The 25,409-nt window shown below is 40.0% G+C and overlaps 1 protein-coding gene across 1 annotated transcript in view; it reads left to right on the forward strand.

Annotated features, from left to right (window-relative positions):
* Positions 1 to 25,409, forward strand: part of LOC124712005 (retinoblastoma-binding protein 5 homolog) — a 69,257-nt gene that overhangs the window by 15,199 nt on the left and 28,649 nt on the right. Inside the window, exons 4-7 of the mRNA XM_047242292.1 lie at positions 11,733 to 11,850; positions 18,294 to 18,404; positions 20,694 to 20,875; positions 22,608 to 22,727. Of these exons, the coding sequence (XP_047098248.1) occupies positions 11,733 to 11,850; positions 18,294 to 18,404; positions 20,694 to 20,875; positions 22,608 to 22,727 (531 nt within the window). The remainder of the gene's footprint in view (positions 1 to 11,732; positions 11,851 to 18,293; positions 18,405 to 20,693; positions 20,876 to 22,607; positions 22,728 to 25,409) is intronic.

Genomic DNA, 25,409 nt, shown 5'->3' on the forward strand with positions numbered 1-25,409 from the left:
ATATAATCATACAATAAAGGATCCTTCTTTCTATGTATTCGCAATACATTACATTTGTCTATGTTAAGGGTCAGTTGCCACTCCCTGCACCAAGTGTCTATCTGCTGCAGATCTTCCTGCATTTCGCTACAATTTTCTAATGCTGCAACTTCTCTGTATACTACAGCATCATCCGCGAAAAGCCGCATGGAACTTCCGACACTATCTACTAGGTCATTTATATCTATTGTGAAAAGCAATGGTCCCATAACACTCCCCTGTGGCACGCCAGAGGTTACTTTAACGTCTGTAGACGTCTCTCCATTGATAACAACATGCTGTGTTCTGTTTGCTAAAAACTCTTCACTCCAGCCACACAGCTGGTCTGATATTCCGTAGGCTCTTACTTTGTTTATCAGGCGACAGTGCGGAACTGTATCGAACGCCTTCCGGAAGTCAAGAAAAATAGCATCTACCTGGGAGCCTGTATCGAATATTTTCTGGGTCTCATGAACAAATAAAGCGAGTTGGGTCTCACACGATCGCTGTTTCCGGAATCCATGTTTATTCCTACATAGTAGATTCTGGGTTTCCAGAAATGACATGATACGCGAGCAAAAAACATGTTCTAAAATTCTACAAGAGATCGACGTCAGAGATATAGGTCTATAGTTTTGCGCATCTGCTCAACGACCCTTCTTGAAGGCTGGGACTACCTGTGCTCTTTTCCAATCATTTGGAACCCTCCGTTCCTCTAGAGACTTGCGGTACACGGCTGTTAGAAGGGGGGCAAGTTCTTTCGCGTACTCTGTGTAGAATCGAATTGGTATCCCGTCAGGTCCAGTGGACTTTCCTCTATTGAGTGATTCCAGTTGCTTTTCTATTCCTAGGACACTTATTTCGATGTCAGCCATTTTTTCGTTTGTGCGAGGATTTAGAGAAGGAACTGCAGTGCGGTCTTCCTCTGTGAAACAGCTTTGGAAAAAGGTGTTTAGTATTTCAGCTTTACGCGTGTCATCCTCTGTTTCAATGCCATCATCATCCCGTAGTGTCTGGATATGCTGTTTCGAGCCACTTACTGATTTAACGTAAGACCAGAACTTCCTAGGATTTTCTGTCAAGTCGGTACATAGAATTTTACTTTCGAATTCAATGAACGCTTCACGCATAGCCCTCCTTACACTAACTTTGACATCATTTAGCTTCTGTTTGTCTGAGAGGTTTTGGCTGCGTTTAAACTTAGAGTGAAGCTCTCTTTGCTTTCGCAGTAGTTTCCTAACTTTGCTGTTGTACCACGGTGGGTTTTTCCCGTCCCTCACAGTTTTACTCGGCACGTACCTGTCTAAAACGCATTTTACGATTGCCTTGAACTTTTTCCATAAACACTCAACATTGTCAGTGTGGGAACAGAAATTTTCGTTTTGATCTGTTAGGTAGTCTGAAATCTGCCTTCTATTACTCTTGCTAAACAGATAAACCTTCCTCCCTTTTTTTATATTCCTACTAACTTTCATACTCAGGGATGCTGCAACGGCCTTATGATCACTGATTCCCTGTTCTGTACATACAGAGTCGAAAAGTTCGGGTCTGTTTGTTATCAGTAGGTCCAAGATGTTATCTCCACGAGTCGGTTCTCTGTTTAATTGCTTGAGGTAATTTTCGGATAGTGCACTCAGTATAATGTTACTCGATGCTCTGTCCCTACCACCCGTCCTAAACATCTGAGTGTCCCAGTCTATATCTGGTAAATTTAAATCTCCACCTAAGACTATAACACGCTGAGAAAATTTATGTGAAATGTATTCCAAATTTTCTCTCAGTTGTTCTGCCACTAATGCTGCTGAGTCGGGAGGTCGGTAAAAGGAGCCAATTATTAACCTAGTTCGGTTGTTTAGTGTAACCTCCACCCATAATAATTCACAGGAACTATCCACTTCTACTTCACTACAGGATAAACTACTACTAACAGCGACGAACACTCCACCACTGGTTGCATTCAATCTATCCTTTCTAAACACCGTCTGCACCTTTGTAAAAATTTCGGCAGAATTTATCTCTGGCTTAAGCCAGCTTTCTGTACCTATAACGATTTCAGCTTCGGTGCTTTCTATCAGCGCTTGAAGTTCCGGTACTTTACCAACGCAGCTTCGACAGTTGACAATTACAATACCGATTGCTGCTTGGTCCCCGCATGTCCTGACTTTGCCGCACCCGTTGAGGCTGTTGCCCTTTCTGTACTTGCCCAAGGCCATCTAACCTAAAAAACCGCCCAGCCCACGCCACACAATCCCTGCTACCCGTGTAGCCGCTTGTTGCGTGTAGTGGACTCCTGACCTATCCAGCGGACCCCGAAACCCCACCACCCTATGGCGCAAGTCACCGGTAATAATGGAAGCAAGACTAAAGAAAAATAAAGACACGTTAATAGGATTTGTTGACCTGGAAAAAGCATTCAACAATGTAAAATGGTGCAAAATGTTCGAAATTCTGAAAACAGTAGGGGTAAGCTATAGGGAGATACGGGTCATATATATGTACAACAGCCAAGAGGGAATAGTAAGAGACGACAACCAAGAACAAAGTGCTCGTATTAAAAAGAGTGTAAGACAAGGATGTAGCCTGTTCACTCTGTATGATGATAATAAAAGAAAGGTTCAGGAGTGGAATTAAAATTCAAGGTGAAAGGATATCAATAATACGATTTGCTGATGACATTGCTATCCTGAATGAAAGTGAAGAAGAATTACATGATCTGCTGAACAGAATGAACAGTCTAATGAGTACAGAATATGAATTGAGAGTAAATCAAAGAAAAGCAAAGGTAATGAGAAGTAGTAGAAATGAGAACAGTGAGAAACTTAACATTGGGGTTGATGGTCACGAAGTAGGTGAAGTTAAGGAATTCTGCTACCTAGGGAGCAAAATAACCAATGACAGATGGAGCAAGGAGGACATCAAAAGCAGACTAGCAATGGCAAAAAGGGCATTCCTGGCCAAGAGAAGTCTACTAATAATAAATATCGGCCTTAATTTGAGGAAGAAATTTCTGAGAATGTACATCTGGAGTACAGCATTGTTTAGTAGTGAAACGTGGACTGTGGGAAACAGAAGAGAATTCGAGGCATTTGAGGTGTGTTGCTACAGATGAATGTTGAAAATTAGATGGACTGATAAGGTAAGGAATGAGGAGGTTCTGCGCAGAATTGGAGAGGAAAGGAATATGTGGAAAACACTGTTAAGGAGAAGGGACAGGATGATAAGTCATCTGTTAAAACATCAGAGAATGACTTTCATGGTACTAGAGTGAACTGTAGAGGGAGACAGAGACTGGAATACATCCAGCAAATAATTGAGGATGTAGAGGTTTGCAAGTGCTACTCTGAGATGAAGTTAGCACAGGAGAGGAATTCGTGGCAGGCCCCATCAAACCAGTCAGAAGACTGATTTTTTTAAAAAAAAAAAAAGATAACATGGACGCACATGCTACATAGGAAAGTACAACTACTTGATAACTCGATTCACTCGAAGTCTACTGACAAAAGAAACAAATGAATAGCTTGCGGGCTGACTGGCGGGGGTGATGCAGGTGGCCCTGCAAGGGGAGGTGGGCGTGTCCCGCACACCCCTCATATGAATCCGCCACTGCCCTCCCTGGCCAAAGAAGTGCCCTCCTTCTTCAGCACCTGCCGGTGATTGGGCTTGCTCCTGGGACCCCTCTCCCCAGTGTCTCTCAGGCTGGAAGACTCCTTCCACCACTTGGCCACAAGCCACACCGTCTGTGCGCCTCAAGGTCACCCGCTCTCTTTCGGTTCCAGATCTTGCAGACACCTGTACTCCCTCTGTGCCCTGCCCCCCTCCACCTCCGAAAGAGAAGAAAAAAAAAAGAAACGTAAGTCCCAAGACAAGGTGCCCCTGGAGGTAGCATGTCCCCGCCGCATTCTGACATTGACATTTTATTTATGGAAGTCATCCCATCCATGTTGGCGACAGCTGCTGATCGAGGGACATAACCTCCTCCTTGGCTTCTTTATGTCTAACTTGGACTTTCGCCACACGATCATCCAGTGGAATTGCAATGGATACTATCATCACCCACCGGAAATGCAACTTCTTGTCTTCTCTTATTCTGCGTTCTGTCTTGCCCTTCAAGAAACGCATTTCTGTGATGATCACTCCCCAATATTTTGTGGTTATCAAGCATTCTGTTCGGAACCGTGCCAGCCTCAGGGTAGCATCTGGTGGAGTCTGCACTTTGGTTCGTTCTGATGTCATTATTGAATGGATCCCCCTGTATGTCAACTTGGAAGCAATAGTGGTTAGAGTGCAAATGAATCTGGCACTCACCATTTGCAATGTCTACCTCCCTCCAGGTAGGCCGCTTCCTTACGCTGAACTGTCTGCCTTAATCCAGCAACTCCTGCCCCCATTTCTTCTCCTTGGGGGCTTCAATGCCCACTACCCACTGTGGGGGAGTGTTACTTCAATGGGTAGAGGTCTCCTAATTGACCAACTTATCACGGACCTCGGTTCGTGTCTCCTCAATGATGGTTCCCCTACCCCCTTCAGTGCCGCTCATGGCACCTTCTCTGCTAACGATCTCATGACTCCCCTGCCCTCATGGCTTCCCTACATTGGTCAACCCATGATGACCTTTGTGACAGTGACCACTTTCCGGTGATTCTATCGTTCCCCTGCTGTCGCCAGGCAGACAGGTCCCCACGTCGGGCATTCCACAGGGCCAGTTGGCCTTTTGTAAATGTCTACTGTGCACTTCAACAGCTCCTTCTCAAAATCCATTGATGTAGTCGTACAAGGTGTCTGCCACTATTCTTCATGCTGCTGGCACTGCTATCCCCCTATCCACAGATCCCTCTCGTCATGACCAGTACCGTGGAGGACTGAGGATGTCACTGTTGCTGTCCAGGACTGCCAACGGGCTCTGCAACAATTTAAGCAAAATCCTTCACAGACCAACCTCCCCGCTTTTAAGCGTTTCCATGCTAAGGCTCATAACCTTATTAAACGTAGTAAAAAGGAATTCTGGGAGCACTATATTTCCTCCCTGGGAACGTAAGCCTCTTCATCGCAAGTTTGGTCCAAGCTCCATGGCCTTCTGGGTCACCAGCGACAGTCAATTGTCCAGCGTCTTAACCTCCAGGTTGCTCTGTGCACTGATCCATTGGTCCTCACGGAACACCTTGCAACACACTTTGCGACGGCATCGGCGTCCTTTCCCTATCCTACTACCTTTCTCTGGCAGAAACAGAGTTGAACAGACCCCACTCTGTTTCGTCCTCCACCACCCTGAGCCCTATAATGTGCCCTTCACTGAATGGGAATTGTTGCAGGCTCTTACCTCTTCCAAAGACACGGCCCCAAGTCCGGATTCCATCCACAACCAGATGATCCAACACCTGGGCGTACCCCAGGGCAGCATCTCCTCAGGGTCTTCAACCACTTTTGTCTCTCGGGTGCTTTTCCGTCACAATGGCAAGACAGTATAGTTATCCCCATCCTTAACCCCAGGAAGAACCCAAAGTCTCTTGATAACTACCACCCAATTAGCCTGACGAATGTACTTTGTAAACTGCTTGAGAGGATAGTCAGCTTCAGATTATATTGGGTAGTCAAATCTTGGAGCCTTTTGTCCCCGCATCAGTGTGGCTTCTGGGCAGGACCCTCTCCAACTGACCATTTACTCAGATTGGAATCAGCCATCTGACAGGCCTTTACACACTGCCGGCACCTTGTCTACCTCTTCTTTGACATACATAAGGCGTACAACGTGGCTTGGCGCCATCACATTTTAGTAACCCTCCATGACTGGTGCTTCCACGATCCCCTTCCGATTTTTATCTGTGTGAGTTTTTATCTCACCGGCTCTTCCGTGCTCAAGTTGGCACTTCCCTCAGCGGCCCTCAGATTCAGGAGAACGATATCCCACAGGGTTCTGTGCTAAGTGTCACACACTTCCTCATTGTCATCAGTTGTGGGCCTCTGGTTACCCCGGTGTTGTACGTTGACGATTTTTGCATTTGGTGCAGCTCCCACTCGGTAGCATCTGCTTAGTGCCAGCTCCAAGGCGGCATCCAATGGGCCTCTGCGTGGGCCACCTCCCATGGATTTCAGCTTTCTCCCTCCAGAATGCGGGTTATGCATTTTGTCGTTGACCTACAGTACACCCCAGTCCAGAAATTTATTTAGGCCATCACCTCCTAGATGTTGTAGCACAGTCCTCTTTCTTGGGCCTTATTTTTTATAACAAGCTGACAGGGCTGCCCCACATTCGCCACCTGTAGACTACATGTAGCCCGGACTAGATTATGGTAGTCAGGTTTATGGCTCAGCAACTCCTTCCACTTTGAAACTGCTTGACCCTGTCCATCATTGTGGCGTGCATCTGGCTATTGTGTTTCACATTAGTCCTGTTGATAGTCTCCTCACCGAAGCAGGGATTTCCCCTCTACACATACGACGGAGCCAACTCCTTGTTTCTTGCACAATCACCATTCGCCAATTCCCTGACCATCCTGTGTACCCTGTGCTCTTTGCCAACCACGGATGTCTCCCTCCTAACACCCGCCCTTGGGTGGGATTGACGGTTGGCCTGTGTCTCACTTCCCCCTGTCAGATCTCCACTCACTGGACTGCACCCCATGTCTTTCCTCCGGTACTGCCACCCTCTTGGATGGTGCCTAGACCACCGATTAGGACTGGCTTTGAACACCATTTATTGCTGGGATAATGTAGTGTATTCACAGCAGAGCTTCTAGCCATTCACAGGGCCCTCCTTTTTATTTCTCAGGCCTCCCTCTACAGTGTTTTAATTTGTTCAGACTCCATGAGCAGCCTGCAGGCTCTCGTCCGATGCTCCTCTCATCACCCTTTGGTCTGTACTATCCATGACCTCTCTGCCCTTGAGCATGCCGCCTGTTAGTTGTCTTTCTCTGGATCCCAAGTCATGTAGGCATCCCAGGGAAAGAACTGGCTGACCATTTGGCTAGAGAAGCAGATACTTACCTCCATTTCCTTTCATGATGCTGATATGCAGATCTATGTCAAATCTCTCTTTGCACAAAAGTGGAATGCAATCTAGAGCACTACTGCTCATAGTAATAAACTCCACACGATCAAGGAGTCTACTGCAGTTTGGCACTCTTACTTCTGCTCCTCTCAGAAGGAGTCCACTATTTTATGCCGTTTACACATTGACCATACCCGGCTCACCCATTGTTTCCTCCTATGTAACAACCCACCCGCACAGTGTGGTTGTGGAGCCAGGCTGACAATATCTCACATATTGGTGGAATGTCCCCTTCATTTGTCCCTTCATGCTAAGTATCATCTTCCAGATCCCTTAAATTTAATATTAGCAGACAATTCATGGATGGTTGAACTGGTCTCCAGTTTCCTCTGTGAAAGTGGTTTTTATTTCCGAATATAAGGTTTTACTTTAGTCTTGGAGCAGGGACAGGTTGGTTGTGGTTGGAACTTCTTTTGCAGTCTTCTCGGTCTGCTACCACTTCTTTTCCAGTTTTTAGATTTGGTCTCACCTTTTATGCCTTTACTGTGTGTCTTTAATGTTTATTATTTTATAATTTTACTCCCCTGACTGGATCTGTCCACTGTTAGTGGACCCTCTTTCTTCTGTGACTAACTTCAGAATTGCGGGACTGATGACCTCGCCATTTGGTCCCATAACCCCTCTCAATTAATCAGTCAATCAACCAATTCTCCTTTCTATGGAAGTCTGTCCATCAAAGAGGATTTGTTTAAAAGTCTTTAAATTAATGATTGTATAGAGCTTGCAAGTTGGAGCTTCTAGAGTCCAAAGAAATGTCTCGTAAGCATGCACAAATATTTTAAAATGTGAAACTGTAAGATGGAGAATAATTTATGCAATGCACTCCTTGTTTATGCTGCTGAGAATTGGTATATTGGCTTATTATTCTCACCTGAAATCAGAAAATGCCTTTCAATTAAAGATGGCGGTCTCGCAACACTGCCTTCTGTCTTAAGTAGTAATACATTTGTCCATATTCATTAAGATCAGAAGCTAGACTATATCTTTTCACAATAATTAACATCAAACCAAAGCTCTCTTAGTTCAAGGAATAGAGAGAGAGTCAGCGATAGTGCTGCTTTCTCGCAGTCAGTTGCACGCATGCGCTACAAATAATATCTTGTTCGGTCATGCATCTTTTGCTGTCGTGTGACACGAACCAGGTTGCCTGCACATGCGATGCAGGTTCTGGGCTGTACCAGATACAGAAAAAGAAATGAAAGCCTACTATAACAGTTCAAGTCAGGGCCAGTTATAGTCATGGCAGTGTTTGTCTGCTGCTCATAGGTAGGTAAAACATGTTTCCTGTAGCCAATAGGATGATACTTTCAAGTAACCAATGAAAGAGGAGAAAACGAATTTCTAGTTCCAAAGTAGAAACAATTTTCTTCTTAGCTGTTGTCATAAATATTTGATTGTTTTTTCCTTAACATGTCATTAATTGCGATGTTGTGGTTAGGTTGGGACTAAATACCACAACTTAAATTGCTGCAAGTGAAATGGGCAGCAATTAAATGTATTATTTTCACTGTCACAAATACTTGCCTGTTTTTTACAATTATGTCTCAAGGTGGTGGGTATCGGTTGTTCTCACAAAAAGCAATCTTTTGGCAAAAAATTTTTTAAAAAATGAAATGTATTAAAAATGTTTATTTTCTTAAAAATGGTACAATAATACTTGTTATGAAACTGCGTAATTTTCCCAGTTCAATAAAACATATTGCGGCAGAAAAAATTGTAAAGATTGTCCATGTCCACAGATGTGACAGTATAGGTCCATGGACACAAAATTTTGGGACACTGACATGATTATAAATTAGATAATTGCTTGTACTTTCTTTGGTAAATAAAAATGAGCTTAAATTTCAGTTACAAACTTATTAGTCTATTTGTAACCACAGTTGAGTTTATATTTAAGCACTATTAAAGCAATAAATTATTTTCCATTCCATTGTTATAGCTTAACCTAAAAATATTGCTCTTGTAACTTGTGGTAAAGACTTTTTCCCTTGTACAATTTTGTTCACCATTTTCTGTGGTGTACCTTCTGTCTCCTGGAGAAGCCTTTAATACTTCTTGTACTTCTCCATTTTCTTTTTATATTTATTTTCCTCTTTCTCTGATTTCATAATTTTACTTTTTGGACCATGTACTTTTCTTCTCCTTATTTTCTTTTTCACATCTCTTCCTTCTTTCAGAAGAGAATGGAGAATAATTTTTATATAGATTTAATAGCCTGTAAAGATTTCTGCTTCCTTCTTTACTTGGTCCACAAAAATCTTGTTTACTCTTCGTCCAGAAAGATCATGTTCATGTGGTTCTGGACTGTAAGGTGAGATTTGTATATTCTTCTGCATCTCCAGGTCTTTTTTTCCTTGTTTTCAGGGTGTTTGTAGTCCTGTTTCTCCATTCTCTTCTGATCTTTCTTCTCTCTCTATTTTCTATGTCAGATATTTTGTTTTTGCAGGTTTTTCCTTTCTCTCATATTCTGTATCACATGTTTTTGTGGGTAATTTTTAATCCTTTCCCCTTCTCTCCTCATACCGAGGCACTTACGCTTGTTTCTTTTATGGGTATGACTTGTATTTATTCCAGAAATTTGATTAATTGTATTTTAAACTTTTAAGCTAAACTATTTTTGCATTCAGAAGTCTCACATCCCGTGAAAACAATGCTTTTACTGAATACCCTAAAGACTGAAATTTGAAAGTTTATGAATTATAAGTATCTTTTTACCCCTATTAATAACATCAAATGTAACAATCACAGCAGCATTACCTTCCTTGTTTTGTGAGATACCTGTCTAAAACGTACACATGCATAGGTCCCACTTAAATATTTTCAATATGATTGTTTTTATTTGATAATATGTAATAAAATAATGCAGTCCTACATCATATGCAAAGTAAATAAAGTGTAGTGAAAAAATTAGCTCTTACAATGACTTATTACAATTAAGCATATTTATTTATAGTATAAGGTAATGTATTACACTCAGAAATTATGGATTATAAAGTAAGAAAAAGTGCAAAGTTTTGTAGCCTGACTTAATGTTTGTTACATTCATCAACATGAATGTCATACCTGTGGACACACCATATCGATGGATGTGATGTCTACGGGCATGAAAGATTTTCTAAAATGTTGAATTTAAACAGTTACAGTAAATTTATAAATAATATGTTATATAATTAATTTAAACGTATTAACAATACCTTTGATTCATAAATGATTACATGTTATTTTACATCTAAACGTAAAGTGGTCATGGGCGCAGATGTGACACAATGAAGATAACCATGGACAAAAATTTACCTTAATAGCAACCTTTCCTCTCCCAAGCAAGTCATCAACTACATACAGTAATGTCTTTTGACAAAATGGCTGCTTGCTAGTCCTCATCAATATTATAAAAATACTACTGCTGCCCTCTGGTGTGACTATAGCAATTAGCATTTGTGTCTGTGAACATAACATAAAATTTGGGACATGAGTTTAGAATATTGTAAAACGTAGTCCCTTTTGCAATTTCTTTTTAAGTTAAAGTATGTATGTTAGAAAATAATATTTACTTAAGAAATATATTTTGAACTCGTTACAACTGAGCATACTGGAGCTGGGGTAGTCCATTCTGTGGTCAGTTTTTAAAATTACATCATAAAATTTTTGTCAGTATAGTATGTTACAATATATATCTTAATAATTTTTATATAGATTTAATAGCCTGTAAAGATTTCTGCTTCACGTATTGTGCTGGGACAAGAAAGATTTCTTTTTGTAGTAATGACCCTTACATTGGAATGTTCGGTTGTGAGTTGGCAAAGCCAAGGAATTGGGAGCTGAAGGGTGGTGACAAACTTAACTGTACATTAGCTCGAGTTTTGGGCTAGGTTGGAATGTAGGCCTAACTGTTTGGTTGTGAGTTGGCAAAGCGAACAAATAAAAAAACTTGGTTGTGACAACAGTCTGATCACTGGCTTAGCTCGACACCTAGGTTCAGTTAAGCTTAAATTAAGTTAATAAAATATTTGCCTGCTTCTTGTGAATGTGTAAAGGTTTCAGAGGTTGTGAGATAATGATGGGAGAATAAGATAATGATGGGAGAATGCCACAGTATTCCTTCGAAAGATTTTGTCTCCTGCTCTCCCGTTGGCTGCATAGACACAGGAGCAAACAGACCCATTTCCTTCCCATCATACCTCATTGTGAGCATTGGCAACATTGCTGCACAGAACACATAAGTACAACACCGACTCTGATGTAGACTTTTATATGATATCTACACTTGACATGTTAACTAGACTTTTATGAGATGTCTAGATATTTATATGATAACCACAATGACAGACCTCTAAATCCATGTTACATGTACAGATTTCTCACACAAGCAGACTTTTACATTTTTTTATGTTTTTAACTACCCTGTTTCAGCCTCGTATTTTAGTGCGTTTAAGGTGTTTTTTGGAGTTAAGACAATCTAGTCTCTTCAAAAATAGAATCTTATTGTACCTTCAACTGTGTAGCTCATAGCAGTATATGAACGGATGCAACCAAATATGATCACTTAGTGCGCTATTGGGACACACTGTTTAATAGATTACATTTTTTCTACATAAATGTAGATTATAAAAGTTTATCTTTTAAATCCCCTTATAATGTTATGGCCTGTTTTTATTTTTGCACATTTCAGTTGGTCAAGGAATGGACATAAGCTGCTTAGTGCTTCAACAGACAATAATGTTTGCACCTGGGATGTTCTGTCTGGAGAATGTGACCAGAAGTATCGTTTTCCGTCACCAATCCTCAAGGTAAGGAAAACAAAGAGTACTCTCATTGTTTTAATGACTGATGGAGAGTGCCGTCCTCTCAGCTGCTCCTGGTGCAAAAATAGCTAGAGCCTGGCTGATGTATGCATGTGTTTGAAAACACTGTTGAATCTGGACCTAAATTTTAGGAATTTTTTCAGCAGGATGAAAAGAGAACAGAAAAAGGAAAGAATGTTCACTCTAAGACGACAAAAACTATCGGAATGAGACGGAAACCAGGAGATGTGATGTACATTTACAGACAAACAAATGATTAAAATTTGAGAAAAATTGGATGAGAGGAAGAGCTTCAGAAATTGAGTAATAAGTCATTAATGTATTGGTCCATCTGTTGCCCTTATGCAGCTACTAATTCGGAGTAGCATTAATTGACAGTTGTTGGATGTCCTCTTGAGGAATGTTGTGCCCAATTCTGTCCACTTGCCACGTTAGATCGTCAAAATCCAAGGTGGTTGGAGGACCCTGCTCATGCTGCTCTAACAGGGTGTATACGCGCCGAGAAATCCAGGAAAAACCTGGGGAATTTTTTCATCTGGGACAAACCTGGGAATTTTTTAGAAATCCAGGAGGTTTTCATTGTTTTGCTTTTCAGTTAATTTTTTTAACTTTGACTGGTAATAACCAATAATCTAACAAAGACTTACTGTAACCTGCTGCTGGGGAATACTATTGCAGCAATGAAACATAAAAAAGAGAAAATAACGAAAGTAAAACTTACGTTACAAGGGAAATGCACCGTATACAACAACAGGACACAGTGTTCGCACAAGTGGCTGCCAACAGCAAAATGTGTCAAAGGCCTGAGGATGAAGACTATGCAATGCTTCATAAAACAAAATGCTTCTGATGAGCTTGACATCACAACTTTTTACATCAGATTTATTTGAGTAGTTGCCAGCAGGCTCATGCGCATGTGCAGTTGAGACGCATAGGAGCAGTGCCTTCTCTCATTTCTAGCTATATGAAGTGTGACTGTTAGCTATATAGGCAATAGCAGCAAGCAGCCAGATGCTACCCGGAAAATCTTTTCTGTTGTGCCCAAGCTACCAGAATCTGCAGAGCAGTCTTGAGTTGTAGTGCGAAGGGGGATAGTCTCACATGACCCATATTTACATTTAGTGATTTTGTTGATTTCTCTCCGAATACAGCTCTCACGTCAAATGAAAACAAAATTGATTCTGTGGCTTGGAGCTATCAAGTGAATTAAAATACATCCACATGATTACGGAAGGCTAAAATACATTATTAGTTTCAGTTTTCAGATTTTATTTTATTTCCACCTTTTTAACAGTCAAGCATTAATCGCCTTGCGGAACAATGAAAAATTTTTTTGTCAGTTTGCTAAAGAAATTTGGTTACAGAATGTATATACAGCCACTACGGTTCTGTAATTAAATAGCATATGGTTGCTGGATCACAGTCAGTAAATTTTCAAAATTTAAAGAAATTTGGCTTTTAATCATCTTTTCTGCTGAGGCAGTCAATTTACTTGAAAAAAAGTGTTTCATTCCTCACTATTGGCTAGTTTCAACTGTTCACTGAATTTCAACTGCATGTTTTCATTTTCTGGTATGTTTGGCGTTATGACATAATAAAGATGCAAACATCAGATACAGTACTGGTACTCTACGAAAATTTAAATCTCGAAAACCGCACTGAAAAGCCCAATATCAGGTTGAAGCGTACTTCATTTTGTATCTGGACACACGAATCTGTATTTTAAACCAAATTATGCATTTTAGTATGGTTTACGGAATTCTGATGCTCTTGGAGTATCCTAGAGGATACTCTTGTTTGTTTAATGACATAATTTAAGATCTCTTTAATGTTTTACATGTACGGATATATGGGCTTCCTATGTCATTGTAGATGTACACACACAATAACGCCTGTTTTCTGGCACACTCTGGCAACTGCTGAAATGAACTATTTCTGGCAGATCGCTGGAAGATATTGTGAATGGTGATTTGAAAAGCATTACTTTCAAAGTAAATTTCCTTTTACGTGCGAGTATGTGCAATGAATTTCTTAAATCACAGAGTGTTAGACTCTCATTTAAAAATACACACATTGAGGATGAGCCATTTAAGAGAATTTTAAGCCCAGAAATCAGACATTTATGTCATTATTTAAAATTTTACTTCTTCCCGCACCTATCATCAAAGCCACTCTTCATTTCTTTTGTCTGTCAACTCAGGAAGACATTAAAAAAATGCTATGGAGTGATTGCTACCTGATTATTTGAATTGCTAGAACTGTTGTATGCTAAGGTACCTTGTGACTACACTTCCAGTTGCTGTGGCAACACCTTTTTATTGTTCACCAATAACAGCTCGTGCAAGGTGCATCTGAAAAGTTTGGTGAATGGTCTCAGAAAATGATACCTTTAAAGGCTTGCAAGGTAATCACCATTAGCTACAACACTCTCTTGTCATCAGTCGTAAAGCTGGTGGAAACAGTCAGCAAATGCTTCTTGTGGAATCACTCAAAGCACCATGATCACATGTTGTTGTATATCCCTAACGTCTGCGAAGTGTAAGCATTTCAGGTTTTTTTTTAAGCCGAGGAAACAACAAGATGTCTGTTGGCACCAAATCTAAAAAGTAAGGAGGGTGCTGAAATACAGTCTCTGTACTTTTAAGCAAAAAAGTTGTACATGCGGATTGCGGGCAGGTGTTTTTGAGGAAGAATTTCAACTGTTCACTTCGGTACAGTTCTAGCTGAGCCACTGGTTGTGTCGCAGCAGCCTTTTCAAAACTCCCTTGTAAACTCTTACATTGATAGTTTGACTGCTGGGTACATTCCTGATGGATCAAGCCCTTGCTGTCAAGAAAAGCAATCAACATCGTCTTAATTACCAATTTTGGAAGGGGGGAAGACAGTGATCACCATGCTATTGACTGATGCTTGGTCTCTGGATCATGTTGGTAGCACCCTCTCTCATTGCTTGTAATAGTGATTTTGATAAAATGTGGATTCCAATCAACCTTAAATTTCTTGACTGTTTATGTATTTATCAGGCACAGTTCCAAGTTTTATTAAATGTCTAGTGAATAGTGCTGCTGTTTGTGTTGTGACAGACATAATTGGCCATTTGTCCAGAAAGATGTTTCTGTAACAAATCTACTCCATTCACAAAGAGACATAAAGGATGTGCAGTAGACCTTACTTACATGTAGTAGTTGCAACTCCCACAGCATTCCTAGCCTTTGGAGAATAGGTTCTCTCTACACAGAGTAAAGAGGAATTAATAGCTGGAGGTCATATACGTAGTAGATTACCAAAATCCAAACTAGGAGGGTCCACAAACTGTACATTGCCCTGCTTGACTGAAGTACTTAACATGGTGAAGTATCACACGATGTGGAAATTAGTGTGGTTCTGTGGTCATTTATGATTTGCTCTACTTCTGAACTCTGTGCAGAAGATGGGGAATATCTAACCAAACAAAATTATAATTCTTCATGGGCATATTGCATTCCACATTATTGCTCACCTGTCTACACACTGACTTAATAAACTTCTGCATGACACTCCTGTTTCTAGGAATGGCCTTGTTCAATAGCGGGTTGCAAAAGATGTATCTGATGCAAAAAATGGAGCAGATATGCATCTTAGCTTGGTTTCTAAAGTGTGATTGAGAGGACAGAGTATTACACTAAAACAAACTTATTGAGTGATGTGGCACATTAAAAGTTGAGAAGACTTCAAGGCTTTTAACTTCCTATTATTTTTCAGTGCAGGAAGTCTGTTTATATAAACAATCTACTGTTGCATTGTAGAGTCTGCTTTTTATACATGTATTGACCACTCACCATTTCATCTTTAACGTATATGGTTTCTGACCTCTCTGTCATGGCTTACGTCCCATCTAAGAGAACAGTGCTATATTTTTCATTTGTATTGCTGCTGCAGTAGAATTTTTTGTTTCATGGTTTGTAGAAATGGATAGAATGGCTTGTCATTCATATATCACAACTTGGAATTTGTAAATTATAAATTGGAAAACATCAAATTTTTAATAGTTGAATATATTGTAAGGGGGGAGGAGGCAGGCATAAGCATGAAACAGATAACATTTTGAAAAATAATATGAGAGCAGAAGAGAAACCAAACTCAGTACTCTTATCCACTTAGAAATACATACACATAGTGTAGAGTCCCAGAGTAAAATAACAGAACAAGTCGCCCATGGCTCAGTCATCCCTCAGCCTCAGGCCCAAGATATTATGGGCCCAGCCTGAGTTTAGCGATGCTCTTAACAGAGCAGTGACCATAGCGGATTGCAATCTGTTAGAGCTGACTCCATCGAAGGCCCATCCAATCCTCCAACTATGATGATAACAGCAGAGGAGAAGATTTTGGCTAAACAAGAAGAGATGGAGGTGACAGATCCATTCAACTCTTGCACGCCAGAGGGCACTAAAAAGCTCCAGCTTATTCAAGCGACAACTGCTGCCATCATGGTGGAGTTAGAGGATGCTTACCAACGATAGAAACTGTCAGAGAATGGTGGACTGAGCAGTTTTTTGATAGCAAGCAATGTGGGAAGAAGTGCCACAAACGTCTGGAGCACACAGAGCCACCAGAAGGTGAGGCTACAGGAGGGCACGATGAAGCAGACTGAAGAGTTTCTCTTCACCAAGGAACATCAAAAACATTGCAAATGCCAGGTGAATGCAGCATCAGAAGAAGATGGCGACAGGAGGAAGAAATCTGCCACAAGCATTCCACACACCAGCAGGGGACACAAATTGAAAGTTATGGACCAGAGAGGCTAGTCAGCTTTAGCGGCCAAGCATGCAAAAATTGACTGCACATCGAGGACGGAGAGTAGTGTTGAGTCGCAACACTATGGCCCAGGTGATGCTTTGCAGTCCTTGACAAAGACGATGCATTAGTTACTGCAGGTGATGTAATTCGCACAGCCAACAACCTGCCATGCGGAAGGAGCAGAGTCCACAACAGGTATTCAGGTAGACAAGTACCAAAGATTTCTGGAGACTGGTCACAATAGGTCAAGGAAACCTTTACTGTGAAATCTGCTGGGAAAGACTGGGTGGATCAACATCCACAACTGTGATGATGATGACTAAAGCCACATGACGGGTGAAGTGGCTGCAACCAGTGGCCATTTTATGATTATGGCATGCACATAGAAAGGTAATCAAGGCTGAACTTCGCAACCTGACACTGACAGTGCAACATGATCACCTTAAAGAAGAGCTGGAGGACCTCGGGTTCGAGTTGCACATGAAATCTCCAAACAGAGCCAAGGCTGGATATCTCCAGCTTGATGTCACCACAGACAACTTCAAAAATCAGACATTGTTCAGACTGTACCTGGTGACTAAGATTGCAGTCACTAAGGAGAAAGAAATTTGTTTGTGAAAGACTCCAGTATATCCTTGTCTATACTACGCTGAAACACTGTAATTGATCATGTCAATTTTTGCTTTTAAAGATTCTCTTGATTGCAATTTTGTAAAATTTGTAATTTCAGTTTCAGTAGGCATCAACTTAAAATTCACAGAGCAATCACAACATGTTTATCATTGTTCTGATGGACTTTCATTTCATAATGTACTCACAGTAATATTAAAAATTCTCTCGAGGCAATGTGTTCATTGTTGAAGAAACCATCATAGCTGACCATTCCCCTACTGATCAACACCCATACACACAAAGATGTACGATTTTAAGATCAGTGCAGAAACATTTGCTATGTAAAAATAATGTCTTATTTGAAGTTCTGCTTCTGGCATGCTCGTCCGTTCCACGTGTTTCTCTGCTGCAGTGTATATTATTTGCCTGACTGAGATGTAAGCTCCATAGTGAGGCTTTTCTTCTCTTTGTCTTATTAATGTGCAGTATTCAGTCATTGCGCATGTGGAATATATGAAATAAATGTCAATAAATGTTTCACAATATTGCATACATCCATGTGATACACACTTGTGACAAAATACTATTTTAGTCACTGGCCACTTTTTTAAACTAGAAACAACCTTGGCAACAAATTACAACCTTGTTCACTCATAAAAATCTAACTCTATAAAAAAAATTGTAGTGCTGAAAACTTGTAGAGAACTCATATAGAGGTGCAAATCAACTGCAACTTACACACTTGCTGTGGTTTTCTGTTGAAAGGTGATGAGAGTAGTCACAAATCAAGGGACCTCTTACATCGTATGTTTTCAGTCCAGCAAACTTCAGAGCTCACACTTTGTTAGGGGGCAAAGCAGCTTTTAACCGGTAATGTGTAACCATGTCTTTTATGCCTAATGCCTCAGGCATAAGACATTGCCATATGATTAGCACATTCCTTGTGTTATATAACTGTGTATTTCAGGGAACTTGTTGCAGTTATTTTAGCAAACCCTCTATTTAAAACAATGTAATTACTTATCTTTTTTGTTTTTCAGGTGCAGTTCAACCCACGTAATGACAAAATGTTCCTTGTGTGCCCCATGAGACATGCAGCAGTGCTTGTTACTACAGATGGCTCACATCAGATAGTGCCTTTAGATGAAGATGTAAGTTAAAATATCTTGCACTCAAAAACACATGACCATTGGCTTCCATGGCCATTATCAGTTTCAGTAATTCTGTTAAGCTTATTACTGTGCCGTGACATAAATTTATAACCCTAATTCTGACTAAGGTAACCTGCAAAATGGCTGAAGCATCAGACTTTTACACTATACTGTCCACTCAAAAGATACCGAGACTTATTTTATTCCCACTATTGTAGCAGCTTGAACTAACAATTGTGAACAACAAATATTGGAAAATTTGGGATGGAATAATGGCAGTATTATGAAAAGGATAGATTACTACTCACCATATAGCCTCAGCAGCCAGAGACAGTGGTTGTGTGTGTGTGTGTGTGTGTGTGTGTGTGTGTGTGTGTGAGAGAGAGAGAGAGAGAGAGAGAGAGAGAGAGAGATAGAGAGTTGCATTTGAGTGAATGTGTCTAAGGTCTTTTGGCCAAAAGCTTACTTGTTTAGCAGTCTTTTCATTGTGCCTGTTGGCAGCTCATCATCTCCTCTATTTGGTTAGTAGCAATCGATCCGTTTCATAATATTGTCAGTTGTAAACAACAGACATTCTCTAGAATGTTTTGAAGTAGAGAAAATGTGTGCAAAGTTTGTCCCATACATCTTGACTCGTGAAAAGAAACAGTAATGTGTGAACACCTGCCACCACTTGACTAACTGCAAATTCTTTTCAATAAAAGATCATCACGGGTGATGTGAGTTGGTGTTATCAGTATAAAGTTAACACAAATTCACAAAGTGCAGAATTGGTCTCTGATGATTTATCAGGATTGAAGGTGGTGTAAATGTGATTAAGTGTATTGAACAGCATCCCAAAGAAGGACTTTCTGACAGTTTCACAAGGCTGTTTGAATGTTCTGTATGTTGTACTCAAATGGGGGAGACTATATGTAGGACACCTGAAGCATTAAAGTCAACCTTTTAACTTTGCTCTATATTTTATTAATCCAGTCTCAAAACTTTCAGGACTGATGGCAATGATGTTCCGGCATATTTTAATTTAAAGCAATCAGAATAATTTTTTAGGTAATTTAATAGGTGATAATTGCAGCTCTTTTGTATCAGGAAGTGAGAAATGCCCTGACCAACATTGGTCATTCTCACACACAGACTTATTCTGGCCTATCAGAAAATAGTTCCTTATAAATCACTATCACAGTAATCATTCTTTCTTTTGTTCTCTGTTTGTATGTGCTTGTCCTGCATTTTAGTATATGAATTTGTTATAACTACTCAAGGCCAAATTTGAATAGTAAGTTGGATGTTTCACAATTTTGCAGACATACACTATTTTGCCTGTGACAGGTGTCTGATGCTGGCAGAACACTTTCTTCAGCTGCCTATCATTACATGATAGGTTGTTGCAAGGAACGGACATTAAACCGAGTTTTACATTGGCCTTCACCTACCAACACAAATCCTTATTAAACAGCAATTGTTAATTATTACAAAGTCAACTTTCCTAGTACGGTTATCACAGTTTTTATTTGTGATTATTTTGTCTTTGCACAATATTCAATTTTACTTACGTTTGAGGTTGCTCACATTGGCATACGTTCATCATGGTAGCCAACACTCAGTTGACTTCACAGTGGAGCTGGATATACTGTACCAGAATATAATAAATAACAAAATAATAAGAATTGACAAATAAATGCACAGCTAGGTTACAAGTGACATTCTTACATTTCATGTTCTGTAAAATAGTTACTGTGTAGTTGACACAGAACTATTTTACTTCTGTTACAATGTGTGTTCTATTGGTTGCATGTGTTAAGTCAAATTTATATTCTATGTTGGAACTGTAGTTTGTGTCTCAAGACAGTTTCAAGATAATTTCTTTACAGAATTTTGGTAAATGTGTTTGAAGTTGTTATCCTACTGTGAGTGAGGGATCGTTTTTAAATATAATGTAATATCCCCCTCCAGTTTTGTACTTGTAGTTTTAACATGAAATGAAGTTTTTTTGACCTGTGGAGGAAACCAGTGAGCTTGGCATCTAAATAAAAAGTGGAATTCACACTCTTTCTCATATTTTATTTTATTTTATTTGAACAGATAACCTTTAATAACTAAGCATTGTCTGTTTTGCTGCCTTACAAGATCTGTTGATGGCTGTAAAGCTGAATGTGATGAAGATTGTGGATCCTACAATTTATGTGGTTTTAACGTGTCAAGATTTGCAGTAGTACAATATCTAAGTCTCTAGAAAACTCCTAATACATACAGATTTTAAAAATATAGTTACTTTTGTTTTTATTACAGTCTGACTTAAATATAGTGGCATCTTTTGATCGTCGTGGTCAACATGTGTATACCGGCAACGCACGCGGAAAGGTCCTGGTTCTTTCAACACCAGGGCTGGAACTCAAAGCTTCATTCAAAGTCACTCAGGGTACGACCAGTGCAACTGCTGTTAAAAGTATTGAATTTGCTCGACGTGGAGAGTAAGTAACAATTTTTCCTCTCTCTCTCTCTCTCTCTCTCTCTCTCTCTCCCTCTCCCCCCCCCCCCTTCCTCACCCTCCCCCCCCTCACCCTCTCCCTCCCCCCTCTCCCCCTCTCCTTCCCTCCCTTTCTCCCCCCCTCCTTCCTTCCCTCCCCCTCTTTTTCTATCTCCTCTCCAACCCCCCAGTATTGCATCCTTTATCATCTTGTTTTCATAAAGCTTGACATATTTGTTTTTATAGTTATTGTGTGAGTTGTTGCTTGGTATTTGTGGAGGACTGTTACCTCTGCATTAACATTGAGTGTTTGAGTCTTGATTGAAGTAAAATGTCCAGATTTCTTAATTGTGCGGAGGAATATGGCGGAACTGGTTTTGTTTGTGGAAATTAATAGAGGTTAAGGAACTGCTTGTTTTAAAGTTCAGTGTTACTCATTTTGGAGGCAGAGCTCACTTGCTGATCAGCATTATATTAATTTGGTAATTCATCACCCAAAATAAACAATATTATCTGCTATTCCATTTATATCAGTGAATTATATCCCCCCCCCCCCCTTTCATAATTAACTCGAGATACAGTCGTTGTGTAATGAACAGGAGTTGTCATGAAACAAGAGAGAGAACAGAGGTAGGGAGGCTGCAGAGAGGGGGGGGCTGTGAGTGTAGCATGGGTGAAGATGAGTGTGGGACATTGGTTAGTGGATATTGAGACCTGGAGGAGTGGGACCAAACAATGTGTTGCAATGATAGTTCTAGTCTACAGTATACACAAAAGCTGGTACTGCAAGGAATGATCTAGGTGACAGATTGTAGAGCAGCTGTTATAGTTAATACTGTGTCCAGGTGTGTGCTCTGCCATTAGGTTGTCAGCTCTGCTCATGATCACAGTTTGATGTTAGCCATTATTTCGGGTGGGGGCTGAGTTTGGTTCTACCTGTATAAAAGACTGTGCACAAGCTACAGCTGTGCTGGTATACAATGTGATTACTTTCACAAATAGCCCTGTGTCTGATATGATAGAGTAAGCCTATGATGGGATTGGAACGGGATGTGCTGTGTGGGTGTATTACACACATCTTGTGCCTCAGTCTTTTATAGAGGTATGGTCAATGTAGCGAAGGGTTGGGAGTAGTTGTGGAGAAAGGATGGACTATAGGATTATTTCATAGAGGGGATGGACAGTGTATTACTGCTTTTGGGAGGGCTGGGAAGGATTGTGGGTTGGTTGGTCTTCAGCTTTTGGCATGATGGTAAGTAGTTCAAGCTCTGGTAAAAGATAGGATATACCTGTAGTGGGACTGAAACAAGGTTTTCTAGGTGTTGCTGAAAAGGTTGAAAAACAGTTTTTGGAAGGAAAGTTAGCTATAAGACTGATTCTTCTGCAGTTGCCTTCGAAAGTAAGTACCTGTTGCCCATATTTCATTATTGGCACCTGTTACACTTTTTTGTGTAACAATAGAATTTGTTAACGTGCTTCCTGTGAGGTGGTGGGTGTGGAAAAAATTACGGAATAATTTGATTTTGTGATTGTTATAAGGTACAGGAATTTTAGTTTGACTCAGATTATTTAAACCATTTGTTATATGTACAATATTTACCATATCCATGATCTCTGTAGCAAGTATTTTCCTTATGTGTTCGTTGCTAACTGTGTTACCCACCTGTTTATTTTGAAGGCTTTTTTGAATAGTTTATTAAATGTTTTTCATAGATATAATTCATTTTTGTCGACAGCTGTTTCCTGGTGAACACTGCTGATCGCGTCATCAGAGTTTATGACAGCAAGGAAGTTTTAGCATGTGGGAAAGATGGTGAACCAGAACCCATCCAGAAATTACAGGACCTGGTCAACAAGTTTGTACCTACCTACATTCTGTGGTGATTTTATGCAATTTTCATTTCTATCTTATAAACTACTGCATGTGTGTGTGTGTGTGTGTGTGTGTGTGTGTGTGTGTGTGTGTGTGTGAAGTGATTCTGAAATTTCTGCGTTGTCTCAGAACAAGGCCATGACGGTCAGTCACAGTTTCATCTTAGACAGGGATAATTTTTGTAAAAAAACTGTGTGTGTGTGTGTGTGTGTGTGTGTGTGTGTGTGTGTGTGAAATTCTGCTACAAACTTTAGCCAAGCATATGGGGAGGACTGTATGAGTAGCACGCACTGCTACGAGTTCTTTAAGCATTTTCAACAAGGCTGAATGTCAGTCTGTGATTATTCCAAGTCTGGACATTCTTCCATATCAACAGATGATGCCCATGTGGGTTGCGTTTGTGTTGTGATTCGCAGAAATCATCATTTAACTGTTAGGGAAGTTGTTGAGGAGGTGGGCATCAGCGTAGGATCATGCCATCAAATTTTGAGTGAAAACTTGGTATGTGTCGTGCCAGTGCAAAATTTGTACCATGTTTGATGACTGTAGATCAGAAACAGACCCGTGTTGAAATGTGCAAGGAACTGCTTGCCGCTGTCAATGACAATGAAAACTTTCTTAAGAACATCGTAATAGGTGATGAGACGTGAGTGTGCTGGTAAGATGCTGCGACGGCAGTCATTGCAGCGGGCGGGTGAAGGGTCACCTCATCCAAAAAAAGCATGCATAAGTTGGTCAAAGATCAAGGTGATGTTGGTTGTTTTTTTACAAAGGCATTATCCATCATGAATTTGTGCCATGTTGTCAGATTGTAAACAAGGAAGTCTACCAGGGAATCCTAGTGCGCATGAGGGATGCTGTGTGCAGGAAGAGGCCTGAATTGTGGGATAATGAGAGTTGGATGTTGCATAATAACAATGCTCCAGCTCACACATCACTGCTTGTCTGCAGCTATGTAGCAAAACACCACATTCTCGTTGTGCTCCATCCACCTTATTCTCCAGATCTAGCCTCAGCAGACTTTTTTCTGTTTCCCAAACTGAAAAACACATTGTAAAGACATCATTTCCAAGCCATAGAGGAGATATAGGACAATGTGATGAGAAACCTGCATGCTGTTCCACAAAATGTGTTCCAGGAGGTGTTCCAAAACTGGAAGAAATAAAGAGAATGGTATATTGCCATTAGAGGGGACTATTTTGAAGGGAACAGTGCTTAAAATGTTGTACAATAAGCAATAAAGCTGATACAGCAAAAGTTCAGTTTCTTTTTGAACACACCTTGTGGTTGTGATATCTAAGTTTTTCTCATTGTTTATTAACTTAGATACTGCTGGGTCCTCAGTTGATACAAATTTATAAAACGAAGTCATTATTCCACAGTGGCTGTTCTAAAGATTTTTCAGAAATCCAGTTCGGAATAATGACCTCCTCTAAAAACTTTTTTCTTTGTGATGATTGATAGTATTTTTATGGATTTTTGGATCAGTTTTTACTCTGTTTTTGCAACAGACCTAGTTCTCTTCTTCAGCTATTATGTGTAACTGTTGTACGTTCTTTGCCAGGACTCCAACCGGCATATGAGGCATTGTTGTTGTTGTACACCTCCCTCCAATACTTAAAGTGGGTTCAACTATCATCATTGCTGCATCACCTGAGGCATTGTTTCTTTTTTGCACCCATTACATTATTTTGTGAAGACACATTGCCTTGGTGTTTTCCCAGCCCATTTAAAAATGGATTGCAATAGCTTCAATTGAAATCTCTGTCTCTTATTATTATTTTCCATTGTTTGATTTTAGTATTATTATTATTCAGATGCTCTTATGACTTCTTAGTTCCACTGCCCCAGAGTCTGCACCTTCATACTGATTTTGTTGTGTCTAATATTGAACTTAAAATGTCAAAACTTGTATCAGCATCTTTTTCCATTCTATAGATTTTTTTATTTATTCTCATTTGATGAGTAACTCTTTTCCTTTCACCATCACTAAGACAAATATGTTTCATAATATTTAATCTGAACTAGAATAACACTTCAACTTTCTTATTGCAATCCCTAGCATAAAATCACTGGTATAGCAGTAAATGACAAAACAGTGATTCCATATACCTTTAGAAACAAAACTTAACATCCAGTATATATAATGAATTATTATTTTATGTTAAGTAAAACTGTCATTTGTAACTGAATTCATTTACATTAAGATGCTTACAATGTCATCTAGTGCATATATATTCCATTACGTTTTCCCCTTTGATAATATTTCATTCAAATTTGATGCCATTTTGTATTACGGTCCTTTTGTTTACAGTATTTAGAAACTGGAATTTTAATTATAATCATTGTGCATGTTCTGTACATATAATTGTGCAGATTATTCATTGTTACTTTCTGTAGTACACACCAGCTGTTTCAGAATGGTTTAGGGTGGTAAAGACGTGGTAATATGTCTTATAATAACCATAGAGTGTAGAGTGTTGGAAGTATGTTGCATTTGCATATAGCAATGACAGGAATTCACTGGAATGTTTGACAACTAATTACACAGGCAATGGTAGAGCCTAATGAAATGATGTATGTGGAAAGACAAACATGAGTAAATTTCCAGAATGTATTGTTCACTCTCCAACGAAGTGTGCACTTTTTGAAACTTCTTGGCAGA

This window comes from Schistocerca piceifrons, chromosome 8 (assembly GCF_021461385.2).
Source record: "Schistocerca piceifrons isolate TAMUIC-IGC-003096 chromosome 8, iqSchPice1.1, whole genome shotgun sequence".
Taxonomy (NCBI): domain Eukaryota; kingdom Metazoa; phylum Arthropoda; class Insecta; order Orthoptera; family Acrididae; genus Schistocerca; species Schistocerca piceifrons.